General features: G+C 40.9%; 1 protein-coding gene across 7 annotated transcripts in view; it reads left to right on the forward strand.

Moving 5' to 3' along the window:
- The first annotated feature begins 45 nt into the window (after positions 1 to 45).
- Positions 46 to 13,417, forward strand: part of TSC2 (TSC complex subunit 2) — a 37,314-nt gene continuing 23,942 nt past the window's right edge. For all 7 annotated transcript variants that reach the window (XM_062588530.1, XM_062588532.1, XM_062588531.1 and 4 more), the window contains exons 1-19: positions 46 to 97; positions 1,535 to 1,699; positions 2,597 to 2,683; positions 3,315 to 3,425; positions 4,275 to 4,419; positions 4,548 to 4,665; positions 5,589 to 5,637; positions 6,023 to 6,148; positions 6,502 to 6,575; positions 6,927 to 7,053; positions 8,295 to 8,438; positions 8,512 to 8,649; positions 8,858 to 8,961; positions 9,754 to 9,835; positions 10,761 to 10,916; positions 11,234 to 11,350; positions 11,891 to 12,013; positions 12,353 to 12,459; positions 13,131 to 13,284. In XM_062588530.1, the coding sequence (XP_062444514.1) occupies positions 1,562 to 1,699; positions 2,597 to 2,683; positions 3,315 to 3,425; positions 4,275 to 4,419; positions 4,548 to 4,665; positions 5,589 to 5,637; positions 6,023 to 6,148; positions 6,502 to 6,575; positions 6,927 to 7,053; positions 8,295 to 8,438; positions 8,512 to 8,649; positions 8,858 to 8,961; positions 9,754 to 9,835; positions 10,761 to 10,916; positions 11,234 to 11,350; positions 11,891 to 12,013; positions 12,353 to 12,459; positions 13,131 to 13,284 (2,100 nt within the window). In that variant the 5' untranslated portion in view covers positions 46 to 97; positions 1,535 to 1,561. The remainder of the gene's footprint in view (positions 98 to 1,534; positions 1,700 to 2,596; positions 2,684 to 3,314; positions 3,426 to 4,274; positions 4,420 to 4,547; positions 4,666 to 5,588; positions 5,638 to 6,022; positions 6,149 to 6,501; positions 6,576 to 6,926; positions 7,054 to 8,294; positions 8,439 to 8,511; positions 8,650 to 8,857; positions 8,962 to 9,753; positions 9,836 to 10,760; positions 10,917 to 11,233; positions 11,351 to 11,890; positions 12,014 to 12,352; positions 12,460 to 13,130; positions 13,285 to 13,417) is intronic.

The raw sequence follows: 13,417 nt of genomic DNA on the forward strand, positions 1-13,417 counted from the left end.
AAGCGGCGGGACTTCCGCTCGGAGGGGGCGGGGTGCGGCGGCCGCTGGAGGGGTCCGGCGCTGCGCTGGGCGTGGGCCGGGGCCTGCTGCGCCGGGGGTGGGTGTCAGCGCCGGGGCTGGCGCCGCGGGCTGCCGCGGTTGCCTGCGGGGCTGGGCTGGGCGGGGGAGGGGCCTGCCCTAGGTTGGGGGTCGGTGGGGTGCGCAGACCAGGCCAGGCCAGGGGCCTGGGGGGCTGTGCAGGAAGGGGGAGGGGTCTGTGGTGGCCCCGGGGGTGTGTCGGGGAGGTGTGGTGCCCCCTGTGGGGTGTGTGTGTGTGGGGGGGAGGAGTCTGTGGTGTCCCCCGGGGACGGGGGGTGTCTATGGTGTGCCCGGGGGTGTGGGGAGGTCCTGTGGCCTCCCCGGGGATGTGGGGAGGTCCTGTAGTGTGCCTGGGGGCGTGTCGGGGAGGTGTGGTGCCCCCTGTGGGGTGTGTGTGTGTGTGGGGGGGGGAATCTGTGGTGTCTCCCGGGGATAGGGGGGTGTCTGTGGTGTCCCTGGGGGTGTGGGGAGGCCCTGTGGTGTCCCCGGGGGTGTGTGTGTCCGGGGGGAGGAGATCTCTGTTGTCCCCCGGGGATGGGGGGGGGTGGCGAGCTGGGTGTCCCACAGCCTTGTGGAGGATGGATCTTGTGCCACGTCCCCGGGCAGTGCAGCTTAGACAGGGGCTGCCAGGGTGTGTGGAAGAGCACACTGGAGCAGGGCGCTGGGCCTGCAGGGCGCTGCGTGGGGGTGACAGCTGGCATGTGGGGAGGGGGCGTCCTGCTCAGCCAAGCCTGCTGTGCAGGACCGTGAGGGCTGGGCCATCAGGGCTGGCTGGGGACAGTGCTGGTGCCCTCCCCGTGCCAGGTGTGCTGTCTGGGTGCTATGCCGCAGGCTCCTTGCTGTTTTTCTGTAGCCGTGTTCTGTTCACTCTAGCTTAAGGTTAGGCTGTGAGAGAAAGAATTCCCAAAGGATATTGCTACTAATGCTTTTTTGTTGTAATGGATGTGCTTGTTCTTGCTCCCCACCCCCCTTTCCCGCTGCCCTGATGCATCTGGATGCTTGAACACTTGTGTTCATTAGTCCGCTTCTCACTTGTAGCTATTTTCAGCTTTTATTTTACAGCGCTGTGTGGCTGTCCATTGCTTTGGATTGGGAACAAAGTTCATACCCCCCAAAAAGCGTATGTAGCTGTGTGCACGTGTATTTTACAAATCAGCTTGGCAGTTCTAAAATGTTGATTAGTATGTGCAGACTCTGGTGGTGTTGGACATACAAAACTTACAGAAAATGCTCACGCGATTTTTAAAGTTCCCTGTCTAGTTCCAGGAAGCAGTCACTAAAGGCAGGAGAAATACAGGCCACTTGCACATTGACTGTTTCATTCTCAGTGTCAGACTTCTTTCATCTTTGGCATAGCTTGAAAAAACAGAGCTATTTGTAAATACCACATTGTGAAGGCTGTTACTAGTGTTCTTCTGCTCGGGCCTCCTAAACAGTAACTGTTCTGTATTTGCAGGGGCTCTGCAGTGCTTTCTTGTCAGCAATGGCAAAGCCACAAAGCAAGGATTCCGGCCTGAAGGAGAAGTTTAGGAATCTCTTGGGATTGGGAACATCCCGGGGAAGTTCAAAGTCTTCAGAGGGAAAGCAGACAGAATTCATCATCACTGCGGAAATTCTCAAGGTCTGAGAACTGATTGTAGTAAAGCTGGAGATGGTGTGTTTGGTAAACCTGCAAAGGGAGGAAGCGGGGGACTACTCATTCTTTTCTGTTTTCCATTAATTCCATCTCTGAACTTGCTATTAATTTACCTTACAACTCAATTCATTCTCTAGTAAAATGGATGTAACACTTAGGTGCAGTGAAAGGAGGATGCTGCTTTCTATTCAGTGTTTGAATAGTTTTCAGATATTTGCGATCGTATTGTCTTCTGTTCCATGGGTGTGCAGGGTGCTTTGTCAGAGTGTGTGTTGCTTTCCTCCATTTTTATAGTCTGAGCTTGTTGAATGAAGTCTTTATGGTGCTGGTTGGGACAAGTTGGAAACAGTGTTTTCATTTTATGGGGAAGTCATGGTTTTATGGAAAAAAAATTGTTCCAGTAATTGGTCCAGCAAGTCTATAAACAGAGTAGTTTGTGCATAGGGAGAAAGAGACAAGAATCCCTTCCTGTCTGTGCTGAAGGAGCCCCATACTTACGCTGGGAAGCTAGAGAGACAGATTTGAGTCCCTCCTTTGTCTGTCTGTCTGTCTCACTTGTTCTGGGCAAGTGCCACAGCCAATGAGTTACTAGTTTTTCCAAAGAGAAGGATATTTTTCCCTGAACAGAATTTCTGTCCTGGATGTGGAAAGCTGCTGGACTCCAGTTCTGTAGAAATTCTAGGTTTGACAAGTCATCATTTGCTAATGGAAAAAAAAAATTTTTTGAGAAATTTCTGAACAGCTCCAGTGATGACTAACAGTGAGATCATTTTGAACAAACATGTAGTTAATTTTTCAGTGGCTCATGATCCCCTTTGAGAAGTGAGTGTTAAGTGTTTCTAGTAAGATAAAATGTTAACTTATTTTTACATTTCTTTCCAGGAACTCAGCATAGAATGTGGATTAAGTAATAGGATACGAGCAATTGGCCAAATCTGTGAAGTGGCAAAAACTAAAAAAATTGAAGAGGTAAGTTTTAAAGTGTTCAGTGAATATTTGGAGGATTAAAATGGTTTTAGGCAACATCTTTTGGCTTGTCATAAGAAGCTCATATCATTTAGACTGCCTCTTAAAAATTGTGATCCAAGAAGCTACGTTCTGTGCATTGTAAACCTGTAAAAGGATGATCTATGTACCAAAGAAATTGGTTTGTCCAATATATCAACTGTCGAACAGAGAGAACAGAGCTGACAGGCTTCTTGGACTAAACAGAAAGAGAATACTGTGAATATTTAGGCCTGTTCTGGACAGTTTATAGGAGATTTTTAAATGGGTTTTAAAATCACCATGTATGTAAGTGAAGTTTTCTACACAAATGCTTCTGTTCCAAGTTTTAAATGAGATTCACACTGAAGTAAGTGCATAAATGAAGAAATTCAGTTATGGGGGTGCGAGCTGTGGCATAGGCCAGGATTTGGTATGTCATACATGGTTCATCTGAGCCTATGACAGGTCAGGTGGGAATATCCCTCAGAACTCTGGGCATAAAATCCCTAGAGATCTTGTTCATTAACTTGCCATAATTAATGACTTACTGGGTAAAAATTTCAGAAGCAGCTTAGCTTTCCTACTACTGTCTGTCTCCTACATTTGTTTTCAGCATGCAGTGGAAGCAATATGGAAAGTGGTAGCTGATATGCTGCAGCCAGAACGCCCAGTTGAAGCCAGACATGCTGTTCTTCATCTACTAAAATCAATAATTCAAGGACAGGTGAAAAAAAAACAAACTGTAGAAGAAATATCACTCTTAAGCTGGGTTTGTGTGGAGTACCAAATGTGAAAAGATTTGGCTTCCTCTTTTCTACAACTTTCCATGTTTCTTATTTTGGTTGTGCTGAATAAATGGGACAAGGCAGCATTTAACTTAAGCCTTAGCACAAGACAAACTCCTTTTTTTTTTTTTTGGGGGGGGGTGTTGAAATGTCTTCCTTAAAGAGGAAATGCTTTGGGTTTAAATTTAAATTTTTGGGTCTAGCACAGCAAATTTATGTATGATCCTTGCTCAGATGCATCAGTCCTCGTCTGCAGCTCTTTTTGATATTTCAATATGTCAAGTGTGCAAGAAGTTCTGTATGTGATACTTTGCCAGCCTCGCCAAGTTAAGCCTGCTGTGAATTCTTAAGATTTCATAATGTGCTAATTCAAACATACCACTGTATCCGATCAAGATCCTACTTCCCAGAATCCTGCAAATAGAGATAGATGCATAGGAGAAGAGTAGGCATCCATTCTGTTGGGTTGGTGGGTTTGTTTGTTTGTTTGTTTTAACGCTCTCCTGGCAATGATCTCTGTCACACTTCCCATGGATTGTTTCGTGTACTGGGTGTTTTCTGTGTGATGTTGGACAAAATGCCTTGAGCCCTGAGTGCTGGTAAATAAACATTCTGACAGATTGAGGAGAGCTGAGCCAGTGTCAGTAGCCAGTGGAAGTGGAGGTACTTTCAGAAGACTTTCCCAGCCTATAGGAAAAAGAATTTCAAGCATGAAGATTACTGTTACAGGTGTTGATTAGGTATAGGCCTTTATTGTTAGTGACACAGTTATTTGCCTTTTTTTGAAGGGTGAGAGATTAGGGATCCTCAGAGCACACTTTTTTAAGGTGATTAAGGACTATCCATCCAATGAAGACTTACATGAACGACTTGAGGTGTTCAAGGCTCTCACAGAGAATGGACGATACATAACCTACTTGGAAGAAGAATTGGGTTTGTATTGACTCTACCCCTCTTAATCTTAATAAGTCGGGAGACAGGCTTTCATTGATAATAGAAAGGAGCAATGGTAACACTTCTGGATAGAAAGCATATTGTAACAACTTGGTTTCCTTCTTTAGCTGACTTTGTACTGCAGTGGATGGATGTTGGTTTGTCTTCTGAATTCCTTCTGGTTTTAGTGAACCTGGTGAAATTCAACAGCTGCTATCTGGAAGACTATGTAGCTGACATGGTCCAGTAAGTTCTTAAACTCTTATGTTCTTATTCTTGGTAAATTATAGTGCACAGTTGCAGATCAGCACAGAGATAAGTGGAATCTTTTTCAGCTGATCTGGATCTCTTACATTTCAGACCGTACCTGACTTTTCCACAAATATGTGATTTTACTACTGCTGGCTGTTGTAGTATGCACAGATGAAGAAACAGGATTTTGTTTCTTGATTGTTTGAAGTTTCTGTAACAGTGAACTGACTTCCGAATGGGAAGCCAAATTTAAAGCCTTCTTAGATCTGTGATCTAAATGAAAATGGTGTGACCAGAGTGAAAAGAAGTTTAAAATTCAAGTTTTTTGTTTCTCTGTAATGAAATTGTGCTTATCCTGGGGCAAAAAAAGCCCCTCTTGCTCTCTAAATCCCAAACTGAAAAAGCAAGAATAACAAAACAAAACCTTGTTTCTGGAAGGTCAGTCAGATCTGGCATAGAATGGGCCCCTCCAGTGTCATGCTTGTTTGTTTTTTCTGAAGGAGAGCTCTGAAGAGCTTTGGGCCAAGATATTCCCCAAACCTGGTCGTTAGTAGAGAGATGATCACTGGAAAAAAGTTTCTCAGTTCTTACAGTGTTCCGATCTTTTAATTTAATTGTTCATACTTCCCCTATACCATGCAGTGAATCCAACTGCACTGGTTAGTCTCGCAAAGGATATCTATCTGTTATTCTGTTAACACAGGTATACTGAGACATCATTTAAGTGTGAATTTAAGGTAACTGTTTATTAAAGAGGTTGTAGTATTTGGTGTCCCTAGGAATATTATCAATAAAGACACAGTAATGGAATTATAAGGAAAATAACATGCTAATTTAGTCATCTGTTTTATATCTTGTTTGCTTAATAAGATTTTAAACAAATTACAAACAATTATAAATGTGTTCTTTCCTAACAGCAAGATATGCTTGTTGTGCATTCAGACATCATCATTTGTGGACATAGAGGTCAGTAATTTGAGTCTCTTAGTACTTCAAAGTTTTCTGAAATTCTTTGAAACTGTATCTATTACAAACAAAATGAGATGCTCAAACTCTCATCTCTGTTATCCCTGTTTTACAGAGGTGTTAGTACAATGTTTTTGGAGCCACTGAGTGTCTCAAGCGTAGTAATTTAGTTCTAAAACCAGTGGAACATGGCTGAATTGTTAGGGAAATCAGTTTTTAACAGTGCTTTTTATGTTTTGCTTTCTATCCCACGATGATTTTTTTAAAAAAACATGCTTGTATCTCCTTTGACTTCCAGCAAATTTCGTGGGTGCATCAGGTTAGCGTTTTACCTGCTTTGTTCCAAGAGAAATGTGTAACCATTTTGTTTTTCACTTTCCTAAAGATTTCCTTGCAAGTCCTTGATGCAGTTGTTTGCTATAATTGTCTACCGTCAGAGAACCTGCCAGTATTTATCATCACTTTGTGCCGTACCATCAATGTGAAAGAACTCTGTGAGCCATGCTGGAAGGTCAGAACTTTGTTGTAGCTTTGTTTTTGGTGAGGTCACTGTTTCAGCCTCAGAAAGTGTCAGATGTGTCTGTGATATTTGCCATAAATCTGTTTGGTTTTGAGAATAAATTAATAATTGTTTCAAGTATTTAAAGAATCAGTGTGTTGTTAGCGTAAGAGCTGCATTTCCATGTGGTTTACCCATACTTTCCTCTCAGCTCATGTTGACAGGCTACTTTTTCTGTTGTGGCATGGAAATAGCTGAGCACGTTTACTTTACCCTAGGCAGGCATGATTGGCCTGATGACTGCATATTGAAGCTAATGAGTGTTTTAACAATTGGATATTAAAGTGTTCTCTTTGAATTTGCAGCTGATGCGCAACCTTTTGGGAACCCACTTGGGGCACAGTGCCATCTACAACATGTGCAGGATCATGGAAGACAGGTAAGGAAGCAATATCTAACAAAACTCAAGGAACTCAGTACAGGTCCTGTCAAAATACATAGAGAGTCACTGACTTCAGAAGAGCGGGCTGAAAGTTGTGATACTTAGAAGGGAATTCTCTCCCTAGGTATGCTGCTGCTGCTGAACTGCTCCTTTTTGAGCTTTTCTGTGTTTAATTTTCCTTAATTTAAAAATAAAGTGATTTTCTACTTTTAATGTTTGTAAATTGCTCTGCAATGCCATGATGTATAACAACTGGCAATTCTTGTTGTGACGCTGCATATTTCTATTGAGCCTTTGTGCTGAAATACCCTTGCTGTAGACTAAGCTTTTCTTTCTATCTGCCCTTAGAGCTTACATGGCAGATGCAGCGCTGCTGAGAGGAGCTGTGTTCTTTGTTGGGATGGCCCTCTGGGGTGCTCATCGACTCAATTCACTCAAGAATTCCCCAACGTCAGTGCTGCCTTCGTTCCTCAAGGTAGGATTGCGTGTTGGAGAACCTTAATCGGGTATAGATTTGGACCTGTACAAATCTATAGCAAAACGGTGGCTCCCTACACCAAACAGATCTTCATCTGCCTGTAGAACAAAAGACAGCAGTTGGATATGCTGGGTGAAGCATAGGGAAAAACAATGAAACACCTGAAAGTTTAAGTTTAGAACTGAGACTTCTGTGCGGAGTATGCTTATTGGCCAAATAATAAAATTTACTTTTTTTTCCTCTCTCTCTAAATAAACTATCTGTATTGTGGATGCACTACCTTTAAAAAAAAATTGAGAGAAAATCTTTCTAGTGTTTAGTACACAAATGTGAGAGAAAGAATCTGACTCTATGTGAAAGAAGAATAGAGCTTACGACTTTTCTTAATAAAACAGATTTGTTTTAAATCCAGTTTTAAATGAAGCCAAAAGAAACTTAAGATTTCAGAGGTTGTTTTCACATACATATGTTTAAGGGAAGTTAGAGTTATGTAGAGGAGAGTTTCAGTATCTGACCAGAAAGAAATTATTGCCAGTAGTTGTACTATAATTCTGTGTTGTCTCCCATGTTATTTAAGTGCTTAGCACTGCAGTTACTTAGAAGACTGTTTCAGTGTCTGAGCAGAAGGAAGGTATTGCCAGAAGTAGTACTATAGTTTTATACCCTCATCCAGGATACTTGTTATTTGCTTAACATGTTACAGTGAGAAGGATCCTGATCTTTACAACCCCTCTTTAAGGGAAGACAAGGCTGAGCTTGATCTATAAGTAATGAAGCAGAAGTTGATTATAGCAACAACAGAAAGAAGACTTAATTCCTTCTATGCCTTTCATCTCTGGGTTATAACATCTGGGAAAGAAAGATAATAAGTTCCACCTGTGGTTTGATTTTTAAGGTTTGATCTGCATAGAGTTCTGTAGCTAGTATAGTCTTATGTTTTCAGGAACAGCGTCAGACTCTCTTAAGATTTTCTCATCCAAGTGCATCAAACAGGAAATACTAGCTTTAATCCCATGTGTCTGCTCTTTAAAAGTGGATTATATTTGACAGCTGATCTACAGCTGCTTGCAGCAGTGCATTACTGCACTTTATAAAATGGTTCTTTGCTTTGGTCTTTGTGTATAGACTTGGATCTCCTGCTAGCTTTCTAATGAAAAAGATATATTTCATTTGAATTCAAGAGAGTTTCTGACTATTGCTTTCCAATTGTTAATTGACTGAAGCACCTTGTGTTCCAGGCTATGACATGTCCCAATGCGGTTGTATCTTACGAGATAGTTCTGTCCATAACACGTCTAATAAAGAAATATGGCAAGGAGCTGCAAGCTGTAACATGGGATATCCTTTTGGACATCATGGAGCGATTACTCCAACAGCTACAGGTGAATGTTGAGCCTATCTTGGTGTTATTTCAGTCAGAAGACCTTGTCATAAATGTTTGTATCTCTGTTTCAGAGTCTAGAGAGTCAAGAACTTAAGTCCATTGTACATGATCTTTTGACTACAGTAGAAGAACTCTGTGACCAGAATGAATTTCATGGCTCCGAAGAGAGATTTTTTGAGCTGGTGGAAAGATGTGCTGATCAGAGGCCGGTAAGACTGCTTATCTTTGTCCTTTATTGTTGCAACTGTTTTGTTACCTGCTGTAATTTAAAGTTGGAATTCCTAAAATAACAAGTGGTTAGAAAACCAAAGCAAAGATTTACCATCTGTATGAGCCTTGTCCTCAGAAGGAGGGGAAAAAATGGCTATATTGTATTTGCTTATACACTAAAAACTTTTCTTAATCTTTCCATAAAAGGAATCTTCTGTATTAAACTTGATAACATACAGAGCTCAGTCCATTCATCCTGCCAAAGATGGCTGGATTCACAACCTGCAGATGTTAATGGAGAGATTCTTCAGGTAAGAAATCGTAACTTTATGAACATAAGGCCCTTTCAAATGTTTCTTACCACCTTTCCATGTTAAATAATTTTATTTTCTGAAGTTCTAATGTTAGGAGTAACTGTTAATAAGTAAGGTAGTTCTAGGCACAGTATATGAAAGGATTTCGTTTTAGAGAAGAAAATTTTCCATAGTTATTTATCCTTCCTTTTTTATTTATTTCTGCTGGATGATACTGTTCTAGTTAACTGTAGGCTTTTATGTACTGCATTGTACGTCTCGCATTTCTGACACCAAACAAGACTTTCCTATTAAGCATCAGGACTGTACCTGGTTACACAATATTAAAGCAATCTCTGTTTTTTAATTGGCACTCCTAAAAATTATTCTTGTGCTACAACATATAATATCAACATACAGCAATGAAAAAACTTCTGTCTCATCTGTGAAATGCTGCTGAAGAGCAATTCCTCCTCTATGCTGTATGCTTGGTTTTAAGTTTGCTGACCAAAACAGTTGTTCTGCTGACATGCTTCCTGATTTGGAGTGGAAATGGAAAAACTGCAGTTACAGGTTTTTAGTAGTAGCAGAAGTTTTATCAAGATTCTAGTTTTCAATTTTTCTTGTATCTGATTTCATATGTAGGGCCAATAACTGAAGACTCAGCTGCTTTCTAATGATTGCTGTTCTATTGCTAAAGAAATTTCTTAGTTTACTTAAATTTTCCTTTCCTCTTCTCCCTTCCTTGCCTTCCTGCCCAGTAATAGCAACTTTATTTTATTCATCTTGAATTTGCTTTTCCCATTTTAGGAATGAAAGTCGTAGTGCTGTTCGTATTAAAGTTCTGGATGTTTTGTCCTTTGTCCTGAGCATTAACAGACAATTCTATGAGGTGTGTATTGATCTGTTTGTGATGATTACATGTGAGATCATAAGTGTGTAGGAAAGGCTTTGGTGGAGCTTGTTTTATGGTGCGCTTCAAGTCTTCTCTGGTACACTGGAAGAATGCACCAAGCTGTGCTTTAAATGTTGCATTCAGCAAAGTTGTTACAGGACTTTTGTAGAACAGTTTACCTTTTAGTTGTCCTTAGTTGGTAAAGGTGTGTGATACCTGTAGTGGAAGCTCCTGTGAAATGTTTTGATGACATGCCTTGCTATGTATTCCGTTCCTTGTTTTAAGATCATTAATTGCATATACATTTTTTGTTTTAGAAGAATAGAAAGTTGGGATGAGAAATGCCAAGTTTCTTTGAAAGCTTTGTTTGTAAATAAATAAATAAAATAAATAAATAAATAAAAGAGGTCAGAGCACAGTTTGAAATGAGCATATTGGCTTGTCTTGGAGCTTCCAGTTTAACTGCAACCCCAGATGGAAGCTGCCTGACAGAGGAGTTGCTCATGAGCTCTGGGGGTGTCTTCAGCTTCCTGGACTGTACCCAGAGTGTGCCAGATGACAGGAAGCAGCAGAGGTGCTTCTTGGTTCCTTGAAGGCTTCTGAAAACATGTTGCAGTCTCATGTTTTCTGTCTCTTTCGAGAAAAAAAGGCTTAGAAATCTCTTGTGAACAGTCTGTCTGAGCCTGGTCTTTAAGGTCTGTAGGACAGATGAAAGTCAAAAATCCAAGTTCAACAGAATTCATAAATATGGAGCCCTGACGTACAAAGGTACTTAACTAGATTGAAGAAGAAAGATCAATGAATTAGTTAGCTGGGGAACAGGATATCAGTGTTTTCTCATTTGTAACTATTTCTCTTTTACATGCTCATTGAACAACTGACTTTAAAATGTCGAGGCTTATTAAGATCTGTCCTCTCGCAGGAAGAGCTAATTAACTTGGTTGTGATCTCTCAACTGGCCCACATTCCAGAGGATAAAGACCATCAAGTCCGAAAACTGGCCACTCAGCTACTTGTAGACCTGGCTGAAGGCTGCAACACACATCACTTCAACAGCTTGCTTGATATCATAGAAAAGGTGAGGCCCAGTTTGGTCAAATGTTAATCACTGCAGCTTTTGTCAGATCTTACTGTAACTGAGCAGACTAACCTGTGAATGTTATCACTTGCATGGTTTAGCAGGATATTGTAAGATTACTGGGCTTTTTCAGGATGCAGGCCTGGTATTCAGAGTGGGAGGGAGGCTTAGAAACCCTGCCAACGCACATCTTACAAGCATTGCCAAGTAGCTTCGATTTCTAGCAAGGATGGCTTGTGATCTTCTCTGACCTCCCAGGATGGAATTAAAAAGCTGGGTTACAAATTTAAAATACCTGTTGCCTTTCTTTTTAAAAGGTGGCTGCACATTCTCTCTCGTCTCCCTCTGAACTTGAAGAGAGAGACTTGCTATCATATTCAGCTTCTTTAGAGGATGTCAAGACAGCAGTTCTTGGACTCCTGATAATTCTTCAGGTAAATGTTGCAGATCATTAAACATGTCTTTTCAGAATTCTGGATTCAGCTTTTAGATAACCATTTTCTCAGTAGCAAATGTTCTGCCTTCTAATTTGTCTGGATCTTAATATTTAACTCTTGTTTTGCTGACTTTCATTTCCTTTTAGATGCTGTCTGTCTGTTAAATGTTTTATTTTCTTAATTTCCACTGTGCAATGAATATGAGCACATTTTCATGTTAGTGTGGAGGACAGATGTGTTCATAAGCCGTAGCAGAAGGGGAGTGTTTGATAGTCTGTAATAATATCTATTATATTTGGGTAACCATGTCCTGAGGTACGATTAAGCACTTGTGAAGAGTTATTTGTTCTGACCATGGCCCTTCTGAAGCCAGGCGGTGTTGCTATGGAGTCTCTGCAGAGGTTTTGTCTGGACGCATCTGTTCATCTTGCTTCCAGGAGCTACTCTCAGCTGGGTGTACTTGAATTTTCAGTATAGATACATGTTTCTGAATAAGGTTGCAGTGTGCCTTTTGACTGTGTTTCTGTTCCTCTGTAGACAAAACTCTACAGCTTACCTGCCAGCCATGCAATGAGGGTGTATGAGATGCTAATTCATCATGTCCAACGCCATTATATATATGCATACAGCCTTGCTGTTGCTAGCAGCATCAGATTGCAGGTATGAGCAGTAGCCCATGCTTTCAAGTGGAGAGCTGCATGCTGTCTTTGGGGGTTCTTGGGTAGCAGGTGGAGATTGTGTTTTCTAGATCCATGTTTGCAGCTACATGAACATGAACTATATCAGAAGTAGAGTTAAATTCATCTTGGCTAATGGGAGTGTGCATGTGTACCATAACGCTAGAAGTGATGACTTAAAGTGATCAATATAGAACTAGTTACAGCATCTTAAAAACAAACAAACAAAAAACTATTCCTTTGTACCTGCAAGAGTATTGGAGGTGGGAAAATATTCCACTGGCTTGAGTTTTGAGTTATTCCTCTGTCTTCTCTATTGCAGGTCTTTGACTTCCTGCTCATGCTTCGAGCTGACTCTCTCCACCGTCTTGGCCTTTCCAACAAAGATGGAGCAGTGAGATTCAGCCCTTATTGTCTATGTGATTTTGTGTAGGTTTTTCATTGTATTTAGCAAATGCTGTTTTCAAAAATATTTGGCATTCTTGCAAGAGTTGAATATTCCGTCAGTAACAATCTCCAGTTTTTCTCAATCTTCTAATGAATCTGCTACTAGGCATGTTTGTAGTTACAACTTAGGAGGGTTATGGCAAATCATTCATTGGTGAATTGCTCTTACAAGCAATTTGTCTGCAAACCTCTTGATCTCAGACATGAAATTTTTGTTGTTGCTTCACAAAGCTTCGCAAAAATATTTGCAATTTCCAGCCTGTAACTAGTTTTCACATTAAAGTTTGATTCAATGATTTGAACAAACAAATCTGGCTACTTCTAATTTTATAGCCTGGCTTGATTTTTTTTTTTTTTTTTTTTTGGTAACATACCCCAGTGATACCTCTTTTAGTAGAAACCTGAAAAATAAATTTTGTGAGGGCCCTGGATAGAAGAAGCTTTGTCCTAACCAAACCAACATCTCCTTGCTCTCCCTCTTTTTGTCTACTTGCTTGTGGGTGTTTTTCATTGAAAATACTATTTATATTGTTGTTTGGTCATCAAATTCGCTACCAAATAGAGTAGAGTTGTAGGGCGCATGAATAGGCTGTTCTGATCTTTTGCATTCTGATTTTGCATTATTTTCTTTTTCCTGCCTTTCCATGTTGTAGAGAAGCAGAGAAGAGGACTTCTGAGAAAAAGCCTCCTGGTACACTCTCTCCACCTTCAGGAAGTCCCAGTGTGCCTTCCCAGAATGCTACCATTCGTATAGGACATTTGCCATACTCAATGGTCTTTGGTGTCCTTCTGCAGTGTTTGAAGCAAGTATGTCCACTCTTAATGAGTGTTGTCATTTTCATGTGAAATATGTCAATTTAAAATGATGGAAAACTCAGTTCTTTAAGAATTGGGAATTTAAGTGTTAACTTTTTGAGCTGACTAATTTACTTGTATCTTT

The sequence above is a fragment of the Rhea pennata genome, chromosome 15 (assembly GCF_028389875.1).
Source record: "Rhea pennata isolate bPtePen1 chromosome 15, bPtePen1.pri, whole genome shotgun sequence".
In the NCBI taxonomy this organism is placed as follows: domain Eukaryota; kingdom Metazoa; phylum Chordata; class Aves; order Rheiformes; family Rheidae; genus Rhea; species Rhea pennata.